Source organism: Olea europaea, chromosome 11 (genome assembly GCF_002742605.1).
Source record: "Olea europaea var. sylvestris chromosome 11, O_europaea_v1, whole genome shotgun sequence".
Lineage (NCBI taxonomy): Eukaryota > Viridiplantae > Streptophyta > Magnoliopsida > Lamiales > Oleaceae > Olea > Olea europaea.
Window position 1 is genome coordinate 15651093 of NC_036247.1, and position 15274 is coordinate 15666366.

A 15274-nucleotide genomic window follows, 5' to 3' on the forward strand; every position below is an offset into this window, starting at 1 on the left:
TGTGCCAACCATCACTACAAACTCCAAAAATCAAAGTAAGAAAATAATATTAAAATCAAACTAATGACAACTCTTATCAATTCCCAAAATCAAGGCATTAAATATTAAAAAAAAGGCTACTTTGTCTCTCCATCAACATCAGATCATTACCATCCAAGAAAAATATTTATTCATTCAACTAGTGCACGTGTGGAATGATTGGAAGAATGTATATTAACTTAATTAACTATGAATTTAGGTAATATCTTTCAATTTCAATAATATGAGCATAACTTATTCGAAATAATTATTTCTCGAGCCTAAAATGCATGATTAGTTACGAGCAATCTAACGAGCCCGATATTGATATACTTGCTCTATCAAATTTTTTATTATTTGACTCAAATAAAAATTATTAATTTAAAACCTATTTCATTTTAGTCCTCAAATTTTCAAAATGTAAAAATATAACATATAAAATAAATACATTTTTATTCTATTATATTTTGTTTGGGCGTTACATCACTAACTTCTCTATAGCATGTTAAATCTTTATCCACCATCATCCACGTCCCAAGCAAATAAAATCAACCTATAAAAAGGAATTAACTCATGAGTTTAAAACTCAATAGATATCATAGGTGCATTTCATTATCAAATTAGACAATTCAAAGGTTAAATGGGCCAAAGACAAAAGAGCCATCCAATAAGCAATAATTTGGACCGTGATTAGAATTAATAAATTATACTGCTTCCAATGACCCATGTTGCTTTCGAGTCAAGCCTTTAGACTTTATTTTTGGTAATCAATTCACCATTGGCTGAAGCCTGTAAAAATATATTTCGACATTTACATTATTGCTCGAGATTTACTGGTACCAAAACCCAACATAATTAATCAACAATCCTTTCAATATCTATATTTAGTGATAAATACAAGTTCCATTCGAGATACTATCCTAAATCTTATATTGAAATCCAAAATCCCGCAACTATCCAATTTTTATCATGGTGGTTATATTCAAGTTTTTGCAACCAATTATCCCTCCCACTTTTTATCTTAATAACATAAACAATAACACCCTAGCATAATATCAGGTAAACCTTCAAAAATAATTGAAAAAAATAAATAGCATCAAGACTACAAACAACTGACCAATACTAGAACACGTGCAAGGAGTCTTCACCATCAAACAGACCGATCAAATTGGGCTCGACCATCAAAAGAATTGGGAAAGAGATCACAAGGCTTTTTCTTGAGGTGCCTGACTGTCCTAGCCTACCTCTAGTCAGAATTAGTAAATAAATCGTAGGCATGATTATGCACGAGCTTGACACCAACTGAGAATGGAGACGGAGAACCTTGAATAGACTTCTGAATCCATCTTCAGCAATTCATCTTCACCTTCAAAGAGTGTCCTAAAAGTGTATCTATTCATGCCACAGTTTATTCTTGAACAAGGCATTGACATCAATCTACTGCCAAGACTGTCTAAGGCGCAAAGAGCCTTTCCTACTACCTACCGAAAGCTTAATACTCCCACTTTCCAATTCTAGCTCTATGGTTAATTCGAGAAAGAGTAAGAAGGCATTCATGACCAAATTGTGCTCCTAGGTGTGTGTAGAGATGGTGTTTGTTTACGAGAATGGATTCTTCGTTAAGTCAATTTGGGGGGGGGCATGGACACACTTGCCCGAATTCAGGTAACGGCTACAAGGGATAAATCGAAAGAAAACTGTACCGACCAGGGATGGACGTAAACAAGCAAGCTACTGAGGATAGGGATAATCTTCCGGGACTTATTGTAAAAGAAAAAGCCTATTTTTATGAGTATTCAAATTAGGAGCATGTTCGAAGATCTCCAGTAATGAGAACCTAACACATGGTTTATTGATAGTAAGTTGATTAAATAAACGGATCATAGGTTGATTGAATAATGAGTTCCACTTAGGCATGCTACGAAGCCGCACACACCATGAGATCAATATTTAGTTCCCACTTTTTTACTACTTGGTTCCTTTGCTTTCCCTTCCACTTGAAATCACTTGGGGCTAACTTGGTGCGATTGAGATTTGATTTAGGAGGTTGAAATAAGGTCTTAAAGTGCTTGAAGCTGTGAAAATTGCTAGAGTTTATGAAATTGGTTGTTAAAGGACAAGTCAACACAAGCATGAGGTGTATCAAGCTTGAGGTGGCTACATTGTGGCAAAATCTACTTTTACACCAACCTTTGCAAGTCCAAAAAATTGTACTTAACTTATTTTAATTTTTTTTACAGCATAATTCAATTTTCCTAAGATCCCACAATAATTTATAGTACTAATTCATTATCGTTCATTTGATTTCTTACCTTATTGACACCCAGTTCTCAAGTGACTCTTTCCACTGAGATATTTAAACTCAAATGATCCTTAAAATATTAAATTGCAATCATGTCAATCATGAATCCATGATTAATGTCCCAAATATATTAATTACATATCTTGGGTTTCGACTGATATTAATATGTACTAGTCCTTTGAAACTAGAAGTACTTAATCAATGAATATCTCACACGATGACCCACCTTATTTTACACTATAGATCTATGTGAAATATACTATTTAGGTCGAAGAGATCGAAAATTGATACCATGTAAAATATTAAAATATCAATGATTGAAGATGATAAGTGTATTTTGTACACTTCTCTCGGTCATTAAATTAGGATATTTTGTATTACTTTAGATAAATCATATTTAATTTCATGTATTTATCGTTTGTTAGGTAAAACTCATTGATTGAAGTCATGAAAAGCTAAATGGACGAAATCCAAAGTTTGGATACCAAATTAAATATATCCAACAGTTGATTCAGATCATAAAATGATAAATTAAGATCAAATAGGATCAACTGAATGTATTCAAAAGTCACGTGAGTGAATTATAGTCAAGTATTTTCATAAATCGATTTCTAGCTGCACAAGTTATGCTCTAGATTCAGCCTTAAATTTAAACTCATTTGTGGCATAGAAAATGCTCCAATTGAAAAAAAAAATGATATTTTTAGAAGGACTGTAGCATTTTAATTAGCATTCCAATGCACTTTAAATTGTCTCAATTGGATATTGAAAGAGGAAAATATGACAAAAATATTGACGGCTACTTAGAGACATAACCCCGCAGAGTGTGCGCGAGGGTGTGTACCATGCTCGTGCAAGGATAAATTTTTAGCTACCTATTGTCGATTTTTATATTCCGCAAGTGTATGGATAGTAACAAGCAATATAGTAGATCTAAGGGTCCAAATATCGTTCCTACAATGACTACTATTTAACAATTTTTTTAATTATTACTAACTTTAATTTGATCAAAACAAATAATAAGTTTTGTGATTGGTGAATAAATTATGCTAACTCAAAATTGAATTCCTTTTGACGTGCACTTCAATTAGAGCTTTTCAATTACTTCAACAATGAATTCAGGTCATACCCAAATTCTAACACCATCCTCAAGTAATACTTCGAATGGCCAAGATCTTTGATCTCGAATTCTTTAACAAGAAGCCTAGAATCCCTTTCAATCTCTTTATTTCTGCAACTTTTCTTCCTCTTAGAATAATACCATTCTTTTAATAATCCCTTTACGAACTCTAGAATAAGAGGGAGAGTTGGTGCTCAGCACTCTGTTCCAGATACTTTTAGAGGCTAAATCTTAGTTCATCTAGCTCGCTTCAAACTGCCTGGAATGACTTTGGGACGAGAAAGGAAATCAAGGAAAAGTCCCTTAATTTTTTCCAACAGAATTGTTATCATCTTCACTCCATCTATTCACTTATCCTTACCTGTAAAAGTGACAGTTGGAATAATAGCATGGTAATAAGGGTCTTCTAAGTTTTCTTCAAGGCATTGTTATAATTTCGCATCCACTAATTTATTGTACAAATACCAGAATGCTTTAATAGTTTCTGGATGTTTTAGGACTACAATATGGTGTGACTATTGTCTGTCAATAATTTTGAACAACAATAAATGAAAACGGTTGTCATCCTTTCTTATTTCGGTCTTTTCCTCCCAAAGTTGCATGAATAGAGATAAAAATATCTTCTGGCATTTTATGAATTCTTATATTAAGGCTTCTGGATGGCTCTTTATTAGTTTATTCCTGGAGGTTTCTTTTAGATTTTTGTTTGTAATTTCAAGAAATTCCATTGTAAGGTTTGTTATGCCTCATCTATAAGACCCCCAAATGTCCTACTTGGCTAGCAACCAAGGGGCCACACACAAATCACGGCCAGGCTGAACCTCTTTAGGGTGGTCGACCCAATATGTCTATTGACCCTCCACTAGCTGACCCTATGAGGATGAGCCGAACCACAGTAGAGGAGAGACTTTGAAGTGAATTAAGAACAAGATTTCTTAAACAATCTATGGTATGTGATTGATGTGACAATTCACTGTCGTCGTCGCCACTTCCAACCCACCAGGTCAAGTCAAAAGCTGCAAGCTAAGCATTTTGGATAAAAAATGTGGTATTGTAATGCTTACGATTGATTGATTTTTCCAACAAGAAACTAGCTGCACAGAGGTAGTCATGTGCCTCTTCATCCAACATTTCTTACTGAACTCCTTCTATTGTAAAAGTTCACACTTGACGTCATTTCAAATGTAATGTAAGTTTGGACTCTCACACTGTAACTTTTCCATATTACTATTCTATTTGTTACTCCCTAAAGCCGACTCTCTTTTTACATTGAAAGCTCATGTTTAAAGCTCCCAACACTCATATATTCTTTCTTCTCCAATTGACTTGATTGTTGAACTGCGTGCGGCCAACTCCACCCACATTAGAGGAGGCCACATGCGGTTAACAGTTTGTTCAAGTGTGCAGAAACAACGCTTGCATGAACATAAGAGGCCTTGAGATTTGTTGGCCATGTTGGAGATACATTTTTTTGGATCAACAAGGTTGTTCCTATGTTTGATTACTTTTTGAGAATTATATTTTTTGATGGTTTTGTTCTTTTAACTTTTTGGGACGATGCTTTTTGTCAGTGTGGTTACTAATGTTGCTATGATGTCATATCCTACTGTAATGATGACGACGAAACTCATCTTGCTTTGATGTGATTGTCAGCACAAATTTGTATCTTGGTACACTCGCCGAACACCAGGAGTTAGAACTCAAACATCATATGAGGACAATGTAAAGAAGATCATAGGATTTATCACTGTAAGTCTTCTCTCTCTTCAACTCAAGTGTGTTCAGGAGAAAATTTTGCCCAGGTTTTAGCCTTTCACCTTAATGTGAGCACTGAGCAAAGCTTAGGCCTATAAGTTTCAGTTCTTTCAAGAGAAAAATTTGCCCAGGTTTTAGCCTTTCACCTTAATGTGAGCACTGAGCAAAGCTTAGGCCTATAAGTTTCAGTTCTTTCAAGAGAAAAATTTGCCCAGGTTTTAGCCTTTCACCTTAATGTGAGCACTGAGCAAAGCTTAGGCCTATAAGTTTCAGTTCTACCTACTGGATTAATGCATTAATCAATGGATTAAATTTCTACCTACTGGATTAATGCGTTAATCTTACAGTTTAAAGTTGATTGCTCATAGGTTGAAAGTATCTGGATCTGTTACTGCCACTTTGCTCGGCCCTCCACAATGCTAAGTCCATCCGATTTACATATTTTCAAGGAGGGTATTCGTCCATTGCGGGAGGTATGATTTGCAGCTTTGAGTCAGTGAATTGTTTCTGTCTTTGTTTTACTTTCTTTAGCAAGTCCTTTATAGATGATCTACATTTTCATGAGTTATTTTCCTTTTATCAGGATTCTGAAAATGGATTATTAGATTTAAAAAGTCTGTCTCAGGTGCTTTTAGGATGACCTGGTATGAGAAAAACTGAGCAACAACGGATTTCATGTCATCTTGCTCTGCGATATTATCTTCTTTCAGTTCATTACGTCTTTCCAGTTGTGTCTCCACTTTCTGTTTTTGTTTTGTTTGCCTCCATGTCCTTGAATTAACCGATTGCGAGAAAACAAAATTCTTCTAGAACAATGCTAGGTGTACACCTCGGCTGACAGTTCTCTAATAGGGGGCGGGGCCAGCAATTATTTAGAGAGCTGTCAAATTATCTGTGCAACATTTTTCATTCTTCTATTATCTGTGCAACATCTTTGAACCTTGTCTTATCAATTTTACTAAAGTCAACGAGGTCTCACTCTCTCTCTTTGTGTGCGCGCATGAGTGTTCGGAAAGGGAGTGATAAATATTTGCCGACATCCTGAGGACATATTGAGCGGCAATGCGTCTGATGATGAGGTCGGTAGTTTTTAGTTTGTCATCGTCGCCTTGACTTTGGTTTATTTTTAGCAGGCGGCAATGGATGCTATCAAGCGACACCTCAAGCTTCCCCATAGCTATTTAATGGATACAAACCCCACGATGCTTGACTTCGCCACAACTCATCATATACCAACACTTGCCTCATTGGATAGAACATCAGATCTCTTCATGCACGTGTAGCAGAATTGAAATTTCTACATTGGAAATGGCTTTCTTTACCCTCACTGTTTGTTGTAATAAATCTCTACTATCCACATCGTTTTGGTCATTCTAGTTCCAGATTTTAACAATTTTCATATTCTGCTTCTTCCTTATTAGCTCGGGACATGACTCCTAGGGAGTTTTTACCTTTTCTAGCGATTCTTGGTTGTGTAAATATACATGACGCCTTCTGACTCAATCGGTTAAACTGCATTTCTTATGCGACAAAAAGATAAACGGCTGCATAGACAAAAGGAAATTCAATATTATTATATCATCAGATTCAGACACATTTTACACGTTACGAGAAAGTGATACTCAAGTATCCCAACATGTGATAAGACTGAAGCATGTTTGGCTCGAGCCTATAAGCACCTTAAAAAAGGCTTAGCTTATTTTGACTGAAACTACAATCTTAACAGCTGCTAAACAGATGATTGAAGTCCGATGATACCTGCCAAAAGTTCAAATAAATAATGTAAGCACTAAAGGAAGCACTAAAAGATATATTGCTTAAACCAATACAGCACGAACAAGACATACTATGCCCTTGTTTGATGGCCATTATAAAAAGAAATGGGGGAGAAAATGTTTTGAATAGTATTTATTATTATTATTATTATTATTATTATTATTATTATTATTATTATTATTTTGAGAATATGTGGTTAAAAAAAAAAGGAAAACTTTTAAATTTACATGCAAAATATTGTATTGTGTGAATATGAGATTGAAAATTAGTATAAGAAATAAAAAATTTTAATTTAAAGAGAGTCAAACGGGGCTATGTATAATCCATTGTGGCAATACAAGTATGAATGGTAAATGGTAACAGGTAATGTTCTGCTAAAAAAAGATGATGGAACTTCTTCCTTCCCCCCTCTTACTACCCACTCCCATTTTCCTTTTCTTACTGATCTTCACTGTCATTTCACAATAACAATATATCCATGGGTTTTGCTCCTGTAACTGGGAGGCTGACCGCCTCCCTGACCGTGTGTGGGGTTCGGTCCCGCCTCCCTGTTTTCCTAGCAAAACCCATGCATCCATTGGGTGCCATGATGGAACTCACCAAATTGCTCTCGTGATTAATCCATAGGCTACATTGATGTAGTAAATTGCATCGCTGAATCATTAGAAAACTATTTCTTTCAATCATCCATTCATATTTATCCCCAACGTCTATTTTTAGAATCAAACAGAGTTCCCCTAAACCAAATGCAAGGAGAAATAAATTAGTACACAAGTAAAAAGAATTACCACATCCAACTCTGGCACCCGCGTTCCCTGTGGTCTTGCTAAGTTCATGTCCACCTGTTGCATAGCCCAATCAATCAGTTGACACTTGATAACCAACAAATGGCAAATTATAGATGCAAGACAAAGCTCTAGAGGCGGGACGATGGGGGCCTTCAAGGTTGGGGTTCAACCTTTATAGATGCAAGACAAATGAAATAGACTGCTCAGAACAGAGTAAAAAGTCAAAATATTCTCAAGGTCAATGTGCAGGTCTAAGAGAGACCAAAATAAAGAACATCATCATTGATACTTTCTAGAAAGATACCTCTTCCTAGGTCATCAGGATCAGCATGCACAACAACAGCTCTTCCCAAAATCGAATGCTGACTAGTTAGTGGAATCTGTAAATAAAAACAGTTCAAGTAATTCCAGAATTACATAAATGCCCTCGTTGAGCTTCATTTTTTTTAAAATACATTTTTATCTCTCTCCTTTTTAACCACACATTCTTTAATAAAATAATATTATATGCAAACTCAAAACTTTTTCTTATTTTTAAACCACACATTCTCTATTAATTTAAGATTCCAAAATGCATTCTCGGAAAATAATGTATCTTAAACAGGCCCATAATACAAGCCATCAACACTAGGAGGTTCTTATGCGTCATTTAACAGTATCTACTATCTAGAATATCTATAATCTCATCTTCACGTCACATAGGACCATTTGAAATACATTGCACAGAAGTATTATCAAGGTCTAGAACACAGTTTGCCTCCTCAAGAGAGTAACTCTAATGGAGGGGTCAACTACCTAAGTCACCAGTATCAACTTCATAACCTGAAACACTTTAATCATAACCACACAGAATCAGTACAAGTCAGCCAACTCCCAAAATGAAGCTTTCAACATCTGGCTATTCTACACAACTACATAACCCAACAAAACATGCTTGGAGACAATATTTATGCCATGAACTTACTGTGCCTTTTTTTTCAAAATCCTATCCTTTTTTGAGTAAGGTTGTTCTATAAAATTATGACCATTATATTTTGACATTAAAAACTGTATACCAAAAACTATTTTCTATATTAAATTGCTAAATTTTGAAATGACAACAAAAGTAATCACTGTGGCACACCTGCTTGTCTGTAATTGAAATCTCAGCAGTCCCTGCAATGAAAAATTAAACTAAAAACTGCCTGATAATTATTTGATCCATTTGATTCTTAAAATATAGTATTGAATACATAACAAACCATCTGGACCAGCCACTATATTTCCCAGATCGCCGGCATGACGTTCGTCATCAATTGGAGCTCCATGATCCCTCTTTAAGGGATTATAGTGGGGTCCTAAAAAGGGCAAGTATCACCAGTATTAGACATTCAGATCTTAATCACTTCTATGAAAGCCTAATTCCTGAAAACCACCAATGGAATTTGAAAAAGAAAAAAAAATAAAAAAATAATAAATAATAAAAAATAATAAAAAACAAACAAACATGTTTACTCTTTTAGGGGAAGGTCAGTTGAACTATGTTGATAAGGTTCTTCTGAAAATAGACACAAACTGCAAAAGAAATTGTAAATTCCTAATGTTAGTGACTTAAGGAGATGCTGTATTACACAGGATCATGTCGTGGATCCCACTACAAGCATCCTTTGCCCCTTCATTCTTTGAGAATCAGAAAGACCATTGAATTTATCTCAGTTTTAGGTGTACCTCAAAGTGGCTTTATTTCATTATATTCTCCCAAATCCCCGAATTTATTGAATATCTGTATCAAAAATGGCTCGAATAAACGAAAGATGAAACAGGATGCCCTGCATAACTTCCTGAAGTATTTCCCGTACTAACTTTTTTCTTTCCCGAATTTTAATCATTCCAAAACTTCCATAATCTCTTCCTAAACCAGACATGAATATTTCAATTCATTTGGCAGGCAATAGGCCCATCCCATGTTCAGTGAGCTTGATTGTTTATTCTGTATTCCCTTGAGTGTTAAATTATAGAAAATAGATGGCAAGAATAGAGACTAGTTACCAGTTGAATTGCAGCCATTGGTGGTGTCGCCAAGAGCGTGAATATGGAAACCATGGAGGCCAGGACTGAGTCCACTAATTCGTCCTTTGACATGGGTTGCTCCTGTACACCACCATACAAATTACAATTATTCATTTGATTGTGGTACTGGGTTCTGTCAGCATATGTGTGTGTGGTAACAAAAAATTAACAAGTACCAGTGGTTATTTTGAATTGAAATGATCATAAACAGAAAGCGAAATAGAATTACTGACCAGTGGGAAGTTGTTGAAGAAATTGGAGGGTGCCTTTGATATTGTTATCGCCGGAGATAATGGCCACCGCTTTAATTGTGCCTATTTGGCTTCCTCCTTATCTTTTTCCTCCACTTTAGTTTATATAAATTATTTTGTCCATTTAAACCTTTTTCGGAAAATTTATTTTTTTAAAATTCATTTTTAATTACATATTTTTTAATAAAATAATATTACACACAAATTAAATTTTTTTTTTAATTTTTAACCACACATTCTCCATCAATCACCATCTAAAAATGCACTCTTTCCTTTAAAATGGAGCTCAAATAAGGATTTATTTATTAGAACAAATTACATTAAACACCTACTCTGCACACGAAGTCATTCACATTTTTCTTTCAATTTTTGCTACATTTTATAATAAAAAAAATAAAAAATAATAAAAGGAAGATAAAATTGAGTTTATTATTTGATACTCCTAGCAAATAAGTGATTTGGAAAAATGCCAATTGCACAATTGGAAGCAACACCCATAACCCAGAATTGAAGTGGGAAGAAAGACAAACAGTCTTAAATCTTGAATTTCTTCTATTGTTCTTAAGAATTATCTAATTGGACGTATTATTCTTCTTCAACAAATAAACAATAATGTAGGAGGAGATGTGAAAGAGGTGCTTTTTATCAAAAGCTTGAACGAATATGTATTTCTTGATATCCTATTGCTCCTCTTTATAAGGAATAATGTATTTTTATGTACAAGATGTTGGATTTTTTTAATTTGTCATGTGGGTCTACATGGGTAATTAATTGTGTATAAATACTATCATAAGGTGAAGCCCAATTGAAGTGATATAATAAATATACATATATATGTATATGCATATAAGTACATATATAGTCCCTAATTCATATGTAATTTGATGAGATCCATGGTACAAAACTTAGCAAAGACAATGATCCATAGGTCATAGAGAAAGGACCAATGACTAGATCACGAGCAAAAAAGGTCAAAGAAGTCATGAGATTACTTTTTCAATCTATGGTGAACGAAACATCAACACAACAAGCAAAATGACAAGTTTCATGTTGAGTATGAAAGAAGAAATAAGATTGATCAACTTGGTTCATATAGCACACCAAGGCATGCGACCGCATGCCTCCATATAGAAAAGCCATCTAAAGATTTGAAATGGCCCATGCAATTGCATTCATTAGACCTATGCGGCCGCATAGTATAAAAATTGGATGCAAATTTTTCAAATTTCATGTAATATCCTATTTTAGTTAAAACTCTATTTTATGGTATCTATTATATCTAAACCTAAATTTCGTTTTAATTAGGATTTTCACGAGTTACATATAAATAAGACTCATTATTTTCATTATAAAATACACAATTTGAGAGATATTATTGCGAGACATATTTGCTTTTCAATCTCGTTTTTCATCAATTCAATAAGGTTCGTAAGTTTTGTGATCAAGGGATCAAGATATTGTTTGCAATTGTCTTGGTTCTTTAGTTCAATAATTTACTGGGTCGAGCTTTTGTAAACGTTGATTCTTGACTTTCTTGAGTTTGATATAATCTGCCGTGGGTTCCGTAGTTTCAATTGCTATGTGGGTTCGCATCATTTGGTATCACAAGGAGATAGAGATTGATAATCGGAAGGCCACCTTGCTCAATTTTTGAATGGTTTGAATAGGAAGATAGCTAACCTAGTAGGACTACAACATTAAAGTGAAGTTGGACGACATACTATATGTAGCTATAAAGTGGAGCGACAGTTGAAGAGGAAATGAGCAATTAGATACCCATCAAGTTCTAACTCTTCGAGAAAACTAAAATGGGATACCAATAAAGGCAATGTTGCTATTTTAAAGGGTAAGACTGAACTATCGAAGAGAAGAGAGGAATTTGCTAGCAAACCTACACTAAGGCGGATTCCCAAGCCCCTAGGAATCAGGATACAAATTGTAGAAGTCTGAGAAATAAAATGAAATTAGGCTATTATTTTGTGATAATTTAGCACCCGAGCCTAACCTATTTAAGAAACGAGCTATGAGAGCTCAACTCATTTAAGGTTATGAAAGCTCAAGCCGTAAGTTAATTAAAAGCCCAAAAATTTAAGAGATTAAGTATAAGTAAATTTAATTACAAAGATTTAATGAATATTGGGTTGTTGCAATGATAATCTACATAGTATTTTATATAGGCAATCCATGTTCGAATCACCATGTAGATGTTTTTATAAAATATTTTTACAAAATTATGTTTTAGTTAAAAACTCCTCATTTTGCACATTAAGAACAATTATATCAAGTTAATGTGATGAAATGATTATTTTATTATTGGGCATTAATAAAAATAGGTTACAAAACATATGAATGGTCAATTTTCCTTTATTTTCATTATGTAAATGTTTTTATAAAACTTTTTATATGAAATATTTTTTACGGCTTAAAAACTCTTCAAATTCTTAGTTAAAGACCCAATTTGACAAATTTAATGATAATACAACTCTCTCATTTAGTTTTCCATTAAAAAGAAAGGTTACATGAAGAGAAAGATCACTTTTTCACTATACCTCTCCTCAAATCCGAATGTACTCTTATTTTATCTCAAAATTGTATTTCATGTCAAGCTTAAGGAAATAGCAAGGGTGTGAAGAAGAAAAACCTTTTTCACATTTGTTCTTTATATCCAAGAAAATTCAAAGTAAGCAGAGGTGCAAGTGTTATTTCGTTTTCAAATTATGATTTTCGTTAAAAGTTTAAATGAAATGGTACCTTTGGATACAGTGTTTCGGCACTACTATAGTTTGAATGATCATTCTTCAATTCTGCGTGTTATGATAATGCTATAGAAATTTGGATTTTGCCGAAAATCCATCTATGTGTGATAGTATAAATCTACAATTTGAATTATCTAATTTGATAACGAAATACACCAATAATATCTATTGAATTTCAAACTCATGTGTTAATTTCTTTCCTACAGGTTAATTTGATTTGCTTGGTGGTGTGAATGATGATAGATGAAGATGCAATAAGTCATGGAGAAGTCGGTGATTTAATGTCTTTAATTGGTTTATGAAATGTTTACCTTTTCTTTTAAATGGATTTCTATGAACATCGTGTGTGAAACTATTCTACGAACTTTTAAAAGTATATTTGTGTTCTAAAAATTAACTTACGAAACACTGTTTACCGAAATAATAATAATGATAATGATGATGATGATGATGATGATGATGATGATAATAATAGTAATAATAATAATAATAATAATAATAATAATAATAATAATAATAATAATAATAATAAAAAAATTTGTTGGCAATTTAATGTTGCTGTGTCTTTAAAATTTGAACTTCTGCCTTGACTTAAAAATTCATAACCCAATCGTTACTTAAAATTTTAAAGACAAAACTAGGGGTGATTGATAGCTTCATAGGTTAGCTACTAAATAAACTTAGAATCATGTCAATCTGATGTTGGTAGAATTTTATATGTCACTTAAAATTAAACTGCATTAGATAGTGTTGCTGTTTTTAGCTTTTGCCATTGGTTTAAAAAATTCATAACTCAATTGTTACTTAGAATTTCTGGATGAAACCAATGGGATTTGATAGTCTCACGGATTAACTACTAAATAAAATGGAAATCATATTGTGCAGATGTCTATGGAATTTTATATGCCATTTAAAGTGAATTGCACTGGTTTACCTTCCAATAGAGTTGCTACAAGGTTTTTAAAAAATATTTTTAATAACTCATATGTTGCCAATAGAAGTCAATTTTTGGATATATCATAATATAAGGAGTTTCCTACCTTACATTAAAAGTTCGTGAAGTTTCAGAGTTTATAGTTATGCAAACGAATTTATTTTGACAATTACTGCTTGAGATATAATGCAAGACAACAATATTTGTTTTTATTTCCTGCCTTTAGTGTTCACGTCAACAATAGATACATGCATAAAATCATTCTAAAGACATTTTTGAAATTCTTTCTTTTAGTATTAATCTGTGTTGTTAAAAAAAGATAAATATAAATATATATACTTAAATAAATTCTTAAATGAAATCTTTTTATTTTCTGCTAAAAGTACAGTTAAACTAGTGATATTTTGGACCATGTGGGTCCAGGCGTTACACAAATGTTTTAGGTGCTTGGAATCGGAACACATTACATCTCAGTACCCAAACAAAAGGGCAATGATTTTAAGTGGTGAGTGATAGTAAGGGTGAGTATGATGACATATCGAAAGTGAAGGATGCTAGTGATGGTAAGAAAATAGAGTGTGCAATGGAAAAACTGTTGGTCATAAGGCAAGCTCTTAGTTCTCAAATCAATGTGGATGCCTTTGAGGAACAAAAGGATAACATATTTCATATATGATGTTAAGTCAATAACAAGCTACATAGTAGTGTGTCAATGTGACTAACACTTCATTTGTTGAGAAATTGGGATTAACCATGCTAAAATATCTTAGGCCTTACAAATTATAATGGTTCAATGAATGTGAAGAGGTTAAGGTGAATAGGCGAGTGTTGGTGAGTTTCTCGATTGGGAAGTACCATGACGAATTGTTGTGTGATGTAATTCCTATGCATTTGAGAAGACCATGGCAATATGACAGGAAGATAATGCATGATGGGTACAAAAATAGGTACAGTTTTACTAAGGATGGAAAATCTATTACTCTTCACCATTAATATATCACAAGTGTATGAAGATCAAATCAAATTGCAAAGTGAGGAAGAAAAAAGATCAATAGAAAAGGGAAGCAATATTGATCTTGCACAAAAAGAAAACAAAGAAGAGTGAGATGGCTAATTATGAGAAAAAAGTAGAGGCACAAGAAAGTAAAGCAAAAAATCTTATGAGAGTAGGGAAAGGTACAGTTTTACTAAGGATGGAAAATCTATTACTCTTCCACCGTTAATACTAGCACTAGTGTATGAAGATCAAATCAAATTGCAAAGTGAGGAAGAAAAAAGATTAATAGAAAAAGGGAGCGATATTGTTCTCTCACAACAAGAAAACAAGAGAAAAAGTGAGATGGCTAATTATAAGAAAAAAAGTAGAGGCACAAGAGAGCAAAGAAAAAGAGTCTTATGAGAGGAGGGAAAAGTCGAAAGTGAATTTCTTTGCAAAAAAAAAAAAAAAGGAGTAAGTTGAAGAGATCACTAGTTGAGGACCGACCTATGATCTTATTGGTATGTAAGGAACTGCTTCTCAATTTTA

General features: G+C 33.5%; 1 protein-coding gene across 1 annotated transcript; it reads right to left on the reverse strand.

Moving 5' to 3' along the window:
- Positions 1-6744: 6744 nt before the first annotated feature.
- On the reverse strand, positions 6745-14739 carry LOC111404517 (superoxide dismutase [Cu-Zn] 2-like). Its single transcript, XM_023033312.1, has 9 exons — positions 14605-14739; positions 11951-12005; positions 10042-10137; positions 9788-9889; positions 9001-9096; positions 8883-8914; positions 8064-8139; positions 7760-7813; positions 6745-6953 (listed from the first exon to the last, which is right to left on the reverse strand). Exons 1-9 carry the CDS (start codon positions 14737-14739, stop codon positions 6925-6927), a joined length of 675 nt encoding a protein of 224 aa, XP_022889080.1. The 3' UTR covers positions 6745-6924.
- Positions 14740-15274: the final 535 nt, after the last annotated feature.